The 10858-nt window shown below is 32.7% G+C and overlaps 1 protein-coding gene across 2 annotated transcripts in view; it reads right to left on the bottom strand.

The window, feature by feature from the left end:
- Window positions 1-710: 710 nt before the first annotated feature.
- LOC106664204 (neprilysin-1) overlaps window positions 711-10858 on the bottom strand; it is a 67758-nt gene continuing 57610 nt past the window's right edge. Inside the window, exons 10-20 of one of the 2 annotated variants that reach the window (XM_024226437.1) lie at window positions 8462-8671; window positions 4503-4617; window positions 4326-4422; window positions 2975-3151; window positions 2802-2911; window positions 2691-2749; window positions 2519-2567; window positions 2340-2407; window positions 2141-2268; window positions 1281-1445; window positions 711-1226 (exon numbers count right to left, since the gene is read on the bottom strand). In XM_024226437.1, coding sequence (XP_024082205.1) covers window positions 1053-1226; window positions 1281-1445; window positions 2141-2268; window positions 2340-2407; window positions 2519-2567; window positions 2691-2749; window positions 2802-2911; window positions 2975-3151; window positions 4326-4422; window positions 4503-4617; window positions 8462-8671 — 1352 coding nt within the window. In that variant the 3' untranslated portion in view covers window positions 711-1052. The remainder of the gene's footprint in view (window positions 1227-1280; window positions 1446-2140; window positions 2269-2339; window positions 2408-2518; window positions 2568-2690; window positions 2750-2801; window positions 2912-2974; window positions 3152-4325; window positions 4423-4502; window positions 4618-8461; window positions 8672-10858) is intronic. The other variant, XM_014389687.2, reaches the window with a different exon arrangement.

Below are 10858 nucleotides of genomic sequence, written 5' to 3'. Positions count from 1 at the left end.
CAAACTGCAGTCTACACTGTTAGGAAAATTTGTACGTGGTGAACATTTTGGGAAAAAACACCATCCGTAAGTGATTCAGAAGTAGAAATTTTGATTTGGAAGAAGGAAGCGCTCTGATTGTCTTTCAATCATTGACGACGATCCAATTCAAGCGTTTGTAGAAATAATGCACATTCAATGACGAGACATTGCAAAGACATTGACATATTTCATCAAACGTTTCAATGAATTTGAAGACTGCTAGATGTATCAGTTCATCACATGTAACAGATGGATTTATTGGACCGCATCTCCATGTCTGATCTTAAAAAGCAATGCAAACAACTTAAAAAAATTGATGGAAGATTTTGGATGGAAGACGTTGATAACTCCAAAAGCTGGATTACATCCCAAGAAAGGAAAGTGGTGCATTTGGTGTAAATAGAAGGAGAATGCTTTACTACAACTTCTGCTCAACCTTTAATTCTAGTGTATAACGCACACAATTGGACTGATTAAAGTCAGCAATTGGCCAAAAATGACCCAGTGTCCTAATTGCAAGGGGAATAAAGAATTTCCCATAATCCTGGGAAGTTCTGTAAGGACTAAATTACAAAATTATATGGAAGATGATAACAGGTAGTCGAACAAAATGATTCGTACATTGTTCATTATTGTTTACAAGTATAAAATTTTTATTGAATTTATCTTTAGAAAAATGATATGGGCTTATTTTATTAATAAGTGAATAGAAATAAGTGACAAAAACAATTATGTTGTGAACAAATCAATGTGTATTAGAAGACACATTCAGTAAAACAGTTTTTACTACATTTGATAAAAGGTACAATGTTTTAACAATCCAAGTTTGTTAAATTAACAGTAAAAGGCACTTAGCAAGTGAATTTTATGACAACTGTATATCAAGCTCAAAAAATAGTTTAACCCTCGGTTTAAAATAACATTATTCTTGGTCCCCCCTAACTTAAACTATAAATATATTTTTATCACAGATTAATAAATAATAAATTTCCCTTGAAGGCAAACAGCATGGTATTAAATATTAGCCAACATTACCAAAGTACACACTTGCCATTTGGATTCATTTTGGAATTCGAGGGGCAGTTCCAGACTTCAGAAAATGCTCTCAAGTTGCTCAAAGTGCCAATGACACGAAATTTGTTAGGGCTGTGTACATCGCTCAAGGATAATACATCATCCTCGATACTAGTTTTTTCACACCATACCTGAGGAAGTTTGCAATTGTGAATTTTTGAATTAATTGAAAACATTTAACTCACGTTGGCATAAGCGAGGAAGAAAAGTTGATCATGAGAATAATGATCTAATCCAGGGAGTAAAGGCTCCTCGCCATTCCTTTCGACAAATCTTTTGTAAGCGTGGTATGCTTCCCTCACGCCACCATTGTCTGCAATGTTCTCAGCAAGGGTCAGTGATCCATTCAACTGCAAAGATGACATTAACATTCTTAGAAAATGCAAAACTTTTCTCTTATTTATATATAATTTTAAAAAAATTCTTTGTTTTTGATTAGTCAAACCTCACAGCTCACTGCTTTGGAATGTCAGATGAATTTCAACATTGTGATTTTCTATTTTGTGAGAAACTCACTTTGATCTAGCAAAATTCTCATATTGCAATTATCATCAAAATTCTGTTTTACAATATTTTCTATGCATTTTTCTTTTAATTTGTATTCTATTTTAATGCCCATCTTTGTTTTACACCTCAACAGTGCTACATATAACTGTCCAGTTGTAAATATTGTGTTTTTTGAATTTTATAATCAAACCTATTTTCTCAAAACTTTGTACTTGTGTCATAGGAACTACTAGACGGACTGGAAATTGCAACTATTTCAACATAAAGGGCATTTCAGTATCTCATCATATGTCTAAATATTTGCTGGATGTGCACAATATCTCCCTTTTAATCCCCTTTAATGTTTAGCAGTGTAGTATTGTCCTAACAATTATTTTTACAATCAAACAGGTCTCGTTAAATAAACCATCTCCTATTGCGACAACCAACGAATAGTTAATCATTAAGCCCTCATGGACTATAAGAATTACTTTACTAGCTAGTATGGCAAGAATCATATTGTACTAAGCCACTTAATTAATATATTAATATTAATTACCCTGTTGTCCTTTGAAACACTGAATTTGCTGTATTGGTTCACAAAACATTGGGCCCTTTTGTTATATTCTTTCATCATTACTTCATCCCACCAAGAAATTTTTAGGCCGTTGCTGTCGTAATCTTTGCCTTTAAACAAACAACAAAAACAAGAAATATTTTATGGTAAATTTATATTTATTTTCTCGAGATGTATCAACCTTCTATATCAAATGCGTGAGTAAGTTCATGTCCTAGAATGGTACCTATTGCGCCATAATTTAATGACCTGTAGAATCAATGAAGATCAGACATATAACAATTATGAATAACGTTATTTTGAATATTAATTTTATACACAATTTAAAAATGTTCTTAGTTTATTACTATATTTACTTACTCAAGCCCCAAATAATAGAATGGAGCTTGCAAAATTCCTGCTGGTATCGCTGCATGAAATGTTTATAATTTAATTATTAAATAAAGATTTTTATTCTAATAAATATGCAGTGTGGTAATAAATGGTGTAATAAAGATGGGTCAAATTTAGAATTTATAATTGAAAAAATTACCTATTGCATTTGATTCTCTGCCATAAAATGCATTTACCTCCATTGGATCTGAAATCCATCTATGAAATAAACAAATTAAATCAAGTCGGCTTAACATAGATTAAGACATACTCATGAGTCTTGTTTTCACTTGGCAGCCCCACTTGTTTCAGGATATTCTTCACTTCTACACTTTTTATACTGACCATAGACTGAAGGAACTGACCGTCTACAATCTCAATCTGTAACAATTTATATTGAATTTTTGTTTGGTGGTCTGGTTGGAAATGTAGTCAATTAAGTACATCTTTATAAGCTAAATCGATCTCCCCCTTTTTAGAAATCCAAGTAGGGTAACCGATGAAACTTTTTATCGCGGTGGCTTTTTTCTGAGCATTCCTTTTCGTCGAATCGTCCATCCAGCTGAAGGAAGAAACGAGCCATTTAAACGAATTCTTAATATCTTGTAACATCCAATTAATCTGTAACATAAAATAATTGTACACACTTTTACATAGTCAGTACATAGTTTTCTGAACATGGGTGATAAACATTTTAGTTAGAATCATTCTAGATGCATATCTCCATCATTCACCACCTGGAAGAAACATATTGGCCTTTTATTACCCTGATTTACTTATTTCTGCGGAAAACAGCTAGCTTTTCTGTACATTCACATTGGAATGAGGCTTGCCCAAATCCTAACGAGCCACTGAAGATGGCAAAATGCTAAAGCAACTCACAAAACAACAAAAACACTGGATGATCATATATTATTAACTACATATCAAAAATATGCTTATTTATGACCATTTAATTTAAAATGACAACTGCCTAAACATTTTGCAAAATGGCCAAATGCTATAGTTATTGTTATTATATATTGACTTAAACTTATGATGATTCTAATTGAAAATTTGGGTTAATTTAAGGTGTTGTACACTGTTTGACCATAATTCGTAAACATTCTGACTATTACAGAATTCCCCAAAGCAGTAATATTCTTATGTATGGTTCCAATCTTTGTAGAGGTCATGCATGTGAAAAAAAGACTAAATGCTGGATTCACCGACCTTTTGACACTTTATAGTGTCATCATCGGGGCCTATTTTATTACAAATTCAAATAAATGCAAAGTAACATAAAATTAACAATTAATGTAATGTGTGGTGTTTAGTGACTGACTGTTAGCCAATGATTATTTGAAGATCGTGACATGGGGTCTGGTGTGACGTATGTTTTAGAAAATCATTTTCTTTATTGTGCCAACGTTTCGATCTTTATTGAGATCATCTTCAGATCAAAACATTGGCATGATAAAGAAAATGTTTTTCTAAAACCTAAATAATAATTAATGTAGTATTATTACTGCTAGAACAATTTGGCTTAACATGGAAGCTCAAATTTAGTTTATTGTCTGTCCATGTGAACACCGATGTATTTAAACCTGGTAGACCATGGGACTTTAAAACTGAATGAAACTTATTGTTTCAAACATAAAGAATTTTAAAGATGATGGAGGAACGAGATCTATAACCTGTCCGTTCTAAATCAATTGTCAAGTCTTGATTCAATGTCCCTGATTTTTTAGTACAAACTTTTTATTTGTAATTTAGATTTCTCTTTATGTTTGGAATTTTCAAAAGAAAAACTCACTTTTTCAATAGTATCTTTGAGATCGTACATCTTTGAAAACTTGTAGCTGATGGCCATGTTGAAAAACATTTTCACATATCTTACGCATTTGTGGGTTCTGAAAAAAGAAAAAAAAATCATTTGACTTCATTATTGATATCTGTTACCATGAAATAACAATAATTGTTTTTAGTATACCTTGTCACTCTTTGCTTCTTGAAGAGAGCTTCATAAAGATCATCTTTAAGAGATCTTAGATCATTAGTTGTATGAGGTACCATAGCAGAAACCAATTTCCACCATAGATAACGTTCTAGAACAGACAGTTTTCAATATTAGAAGTCCTTAAATATTAAATATATAGACTATAGTAGATGTACAAAAGTAGATAATAGTCATGAAATCTCTTCTTTCTCAATTTTAGCTGGTGTACCCCAAGCTCTATTCATGGACCTTTTTTCTTTTCCATGTTTCTAAATGCTCTTCCATTAGTTCTTAATTTCTCCCAATTTTATCTTTATGCTGAATGCACTCAGCTTTATATTCAATATCCTACAAGCAACATCTCTGATGCTATCTCTCTACTCGTCCACAATCTTTATCCTCTCAACCGGAGGCATTCTTTTAAACCCTAACAAACCCCAGTCCTTATTAATTTCCAATAAACTCATTAGTACAGATTGCCTATCCCATCCTCATATCAGGATTTAAATACCCCTATAAATTTTTGTCCTAAATTTAAAAATCTTGACATTTTTGTTAACTCTAAGCTTAGACGTGACCATGTAAGCTGTATTATTAAAAAGATCTACTCAAGCATCCATTCTCTTCAACCTCTTAGCTTTCTCACTCTATAGAAAACAAGAGTTCTCCTTATTAAATCCTTAATAATTCCTTTATTCTCTTACTGTAGCTCTATTTTTTCACTTTCCTTAGACACCCAATGTGCTCATTCCCTCAAATTGCTTATCATTCCTGCATTAGATACTGTTATGATATTCATATTTCAACAGCCTTAACATTCTGAACAAAAACTTAGAGTTTTAGTTGTACTTAGAGTTATATTTAAAATTAAACCAAATACATAAATGTCCTTATATTATTAATTTATCCAAAATCTTCCACATTCATCCAAACCTTTAGACTTATCCTTCAGAATTGCTGGGTCAAGACTATAGAATTTGCTTCCCTGGGACTTGTTTCAGGTTCATCTGAGTTTTTAAAAAGTCATGTAATACTCCTTTTCTTTTTCCCGTTTCCTTTTTTTTCTCTTCCTACTTTTCTTTCGTAATGAGGTTTCATCATTTGATTATAAATAATTAATATTTTAAAGAATATATTATTGTTTTGCCTATTTTATTATATGTTATTATTATTTTACTATGTTTATAAAACTTAATATATTTCTAATATATATACATGTAAGGGTTGTCCTATTTGTACCTTTAAAATAAAAGTAAATAAATAAAGATAACTTGAGAAATAATAAAAAATGAAAGTCCTTCCGGAAAAAGAGATCAACGATTTACAATGTTCCGTTCAAGGGATTAGGCTAAGCCAGCTCTTCTCCCATCTTTGCAAGCAGGAGCTGAGCCGGATTCAACGCGAAAAGGCGGAAATCGCACAATTAATTCATTTGCACTTGAGCCAAATCTGAATGCGTGTGTTTTGTCCCTAACGCACCGGATAAGCGCCCAAACATTATTCCCAGTGACCGCCACGCCACGAATTCTGGAGAAAATTAAAAAAAATCATCGTGTTTATTAGAAAATTAAAAGTTGAAATTTATCGGACCCCGCTCGATTAGAAAATAACAGAAAATGCAAAAGCAATTTTCCTAAGCAATGTCAAAACTGATAAAAATACTACACGAAAATGAAATCAGTTATCAGGAACACTGTAACATCAATACGGACAGTAAACACTGAAAAGAAGAGAAAAAGTAGATAGATAAGCTAGTAAGTTCGAACTTTGGTTTGTAGAATAACTTGCCATTTTTCTTTTTTATGTTTTTAAATCTAAAATGCTAATTTGAATTTCATCTAACACGAAATTATGAAGGCAACTAAGCTAAACGACAGTGCCGAAATTGACAAAATCAAGAATAAATAAAAACCCTTTATTCGGCTGAATTTAACGTACTGACAATATCAAATGTGATGATCAGGATGTTGTGGTCGCTCTGAGAGGCTTATTTCAGCATTTTACGATTTTCAGTGGTCAGAGATAATAGGTGAAGTAGGATAATATAAGCGCAACGTTGGAAACTTGGTTGTGCAGAAATATATTACTATTTTTTGTTGTTGAAAACTGACTGTTCTTTTAGTGTAAACCGGCGATTTATTTAAGGCACTTTCTAATTTCTTTCATCTGCTTTTTTTCAGGAATTTGCCTTTTTTAATGATCAGGGTTATAAGTTGGGAAAGGAGAAGACAGCTCGACTGTATATTGTTTATATTCCGCCCAAAATTCACATAAATGGAAGGCGTCAAGTGTCTTGCTCAATCCTTAATTATAACCCTAACCCAGCAGTGAAGAGGGCAAATGCTCAAACAGCATTAATGTCATGACCTGTTACCTAATAAGCTCAATGTTGGAAACTTGATTGGGCAGAATTGTAGTTATTAATTATTTATTAATTATTTTTATTGGGAAATAACTTTTTCTTTCTTTTGATGTGATCTAGCGATTTATTTTATTTTTATTTTAAACATCCATCGTTTAACTCTACCCAGTAACTCAGGGGGAGGGTAACTCAGAATGCCCCCCCCTTCCTTCAGAAGGGCATATAAAAAGCCCTCTACAATACAATACAATACAGACATCAGTGTAATTCGTGAAGTCCCGTCGTTCGGGTCGTATTGTCAAATTCTCCCCCGACGACGACGTATTTGAAAATTAATTCCGACAGTTTTTATAAACAAACGCATCTATGACTTCACATTAAACAGGAGGAAAATCATAATATTTTGTGATTTAACTTGAATTCGATATTATCGCCTTTTTATGTATCGTTTTGAAATAAATTCCAGGCTTCAAAATTTACATAAAATAGTGACAGTTTTCAATTTAGAAATTGAGCATTCGGGAAGACTGTAAATTAGATAAAGTAGTGGTCCCAAGACACTACCCTGACAAACTCATCTCGTATTAGACGCGGACCATTGTCATTGCCACAATTTTTTTCGTCTATAATGAATTAATAACGCTATAAAAAACAATCGGGATTGTTTAAAATAGTAAGTGGTATTTTGTCCATATTGTATTGTTTAAAACTATATTTTCACCTGACACCCTGACACAACTATAAGCCGATGAGGTGTACCCATAAATAGAAAAGGAAATGATTTTTTTTTTCTTTTTTAATTTGTAAAATTTACAATCCAAATACGCTAACGATAAGGATAGGAACTGTTTTTGAACTTAGAAATGACTGATTTTTTTACATTTTGACCGTCATTAATAAAGTAAAATAACCTGATAAATTATTTTGTATTCTCTTACTCCCTCTCATTACTCCTCTCTATCTTAAGTTATTTTTCTCCATCAGCTCTCTTTTCTTGTATTACAAAATCAAATAAAGTTGAGTATAATTTTCTGTCTTATTTTCGGCTACCTCCTCTTTCTCTCGCTCACACACCTTTAATCCTGGCATTTACCTACTAATCCCACGTAAAGTGTTTTCCGTGTGTAGGTTTAATCGTTTCAAGTTATCACCATTTTTGTGATTTTCGAGGATAAAAATCGGAGGCGAACAAGCTGAGAAAATATTATTTACCCAAAACATTGTATACATTCAGGGTATTTTTGTAGTGCAAAAAAACAAATATTGATATTGTTTCTTGCAAAAAGAATTGTTTACGTACTTTGATATGTCGCTCGATCAAAAAATTTAGTTCTCAAATAGGGCTTTAACGTAGTGACCACGAAATACAATTGATGATGGTTCATTTTATGGCATATCATTTATATCATCATTATACCATTAGACAAAATTTTTAATAGTTATGCTATATTAATTTTAAATTGTGAATTAATGTGACAGTTGTTGATCTTGTGTCAGAGAGTTATCTCGTTTTAAGTTTTCTGATATTTGATCAATTGAGCTTTTTTATTAAATCAAAGGAGAAATTACCTACTTCATTAAGCTCCCCCACCCTGCAAAGGTTCAAAATTCTTTCGTATCCAGTCGCCGGGACGTTTAAGTCGATTTATTGCTGTGGGAAATTTAAAGGAAGAAGCCAGAGGCAGAGGGTCGCGGTTGTCTTCCCACAACCTTGACATTTCTCTTTGCATGAAGTCGTGTGAACGAAGTGGGCCATGTGAATCCCTCGGCATACCGGAATTGTGATTACAATCATCATCAACTGAAAAAAAAATGAAAAACACCAGAGCAGTTTTATAAAGGAGCGCATATTTTTCCGGCTTGGGAGTGGTTGAAAAGTCAGAACACCCTGGGAACAACACCCTAGGACTTATTTCTCTGCCTGTATTTACGTTCGTCTGATGCTCTCACACAAAGAGAATCTGACCCCGTGCTAAATTGCCCCGTTGGATGTCATTTTCTCTTCCTCCAGTTAATGTATGGAGATCGTAATGGTTAAATTCAGTAAAAATCTAATTCCTATCTCTAGGAAAACCTCAGGTCGCCAAATTCAACTAACGTTCGATTTTCTGCTATTTCCTGCATGTACTTTGTCAAGGTACACCACTTGATTTATTTTATTAAGAAGTATGAGAAAATAATATGAAGATTTTTATTGAATGAGATTAGTCATATAAAATATTACAAAAAACGAAAACAAATTCCGCTGGAGTTCATTCAAATTCAACATTTTGACAAAGTTTGGAAGCTGAATGTTTCCTTATTTAATCTGTGCCAACAATGTTAGATTTTATATGCTTTTAGGGAGAAAAAATTGGATGAAATCAAAAGCTCTTTTGAAATTTTATGTGATATCTAGTTATTCAGATATCGTGAGATGCGGTCGGGTGTGATGTAGGTTTCAGAAAAACATTTTCTTTATCGTGCCAACGTTTCGATCTTTTATNTGTTCTTGTGGTGAAATGATTCATGGCTCAGGGCAATCATTCTGTGAAGTAACCCTTTGGCCGTGTTTATTATTGTATGAAGAGGATGGTGAGATTTAAAGTTGAGGTAGCGATCTGTGTTTCTTGGTTTTTTGTACCAATCTGTGATTAATGTGCCATCTGGTTGTTTTATTATGAGTGTATCTAAAAATGGTATTTTTTGTTGTTTTTGATTTCATGTGTAAATTGTAGGCGTGGGTGAAAGCTATTGTATGTATCTAATGTAGTTTGAATTTGATCTGTGGGAACTGCTGTCAATATATCATCTACGTATTTAGTGACGAAGGGTAATGTGAAAGGAAGTTGTGGTATGACACATTTAGTAGATGTGTCATGATTATGTCTGCCAGTATCGGGCCTAGGTTGCTACCCATGGCTATACCAAAAAGTTGTTTGTAAAAGTGATTGTCGTATGTAAAATATCCGTTAACATAGCAGTGTCGGATCATTGTTACGAACGTGTTCTTTGATAGAGTTGTGTGTGGTGTTATGTTGGGCCATTTATCTTTAATAATGTTCAGTGTTGTGTCTATTGGGATGTTGGTAAACAATGATGAAACATCTAGGGAGTAGTGTGAGGGGATGTGGATATTATTAATGTTATTAATGAAATGAAATGAATCATTTTCATTATATGTGTTATCTGTGATGTTTTTGAGTATGTTGGTTAGGTATTTTGTCATGTTATATGTGGGTGAGTTTACAAATGAAATTATGGGTCTTAGAGGGTGTTCAGGTTTATGTGATATCTTTGATTCGCATTATTTTAAGGAAACAAAGTCTGTGTCTTTACGTGTATCTTATACAGTTTTAAATGCTTGCAAAGGTTTATGTATGATCAGTTATACTTGTTATCACCATTTCTGTGATTTTTAGCACCGTTGGTAAGCTGTGAAAGCTTTCTTTTATCATTCTATGTTAACAACGTTTAGAATTTTTGTCTTTATAAGTGAGGAAAAAAGAATTGTATCAAGAAAAACTCCCCAAACGCTTTATTTTATATCTCCGGTACCGATTCATTTATGATGGTAAGTTTATGCCATTACATGCAGTTTATAAGATATATAAATTGTTCTAAAGTTTTCCGTGGATAGGTTGTTTCAGATTTATCAGTATTTTTGTGATTTTCGGTGGGAATACAGGTGGATAAAGAATGAAATAAACAAGTGATCAATTTGAGTTAAAATATTTTTTTGATTTTCACAAAAACTTGTATTCCTGGTTTTTTGGGTGTTTGGATACGTCGCTCGGTCATAATGTTTCAATGTACTCCCAATTATACAATTTTATAGTCACCAAGGGTGTAACAAATGAGAAAGGTTTTCAACAAGAAAGAAATATCCCTTTCTTAAAACACAAAACGCCTGAATAAAAACTTTTGGGACAATCAAAATAATTTCTTTCCTCAAAATTTTTACCTCCCGAATGACTGATGTTTTTAAAATATCATAAAGGTCATAACT

The sequence above is a fragment of the Cimex lectularius genome, unplaced genomic scaffold (assembly GCF_000648675.2).
Source record: "Cimex lectularius strain Harlan isolate CLEC.00 unplaced genomic scaffold, Clec_2.1 scaffold99, whole genome shotgun sequence".
In the NCBI taxonomy this organism is placed as follows: domain Eukaryota; kingdom Metazoa; phylum Arthropoda; class Insecta; order Hemiptera; family Cimicidae; genus Cimex; species Cimex lectularius.
This window is presented reverse-complemented; position numbering and strand designations above follow the sequence as displayed.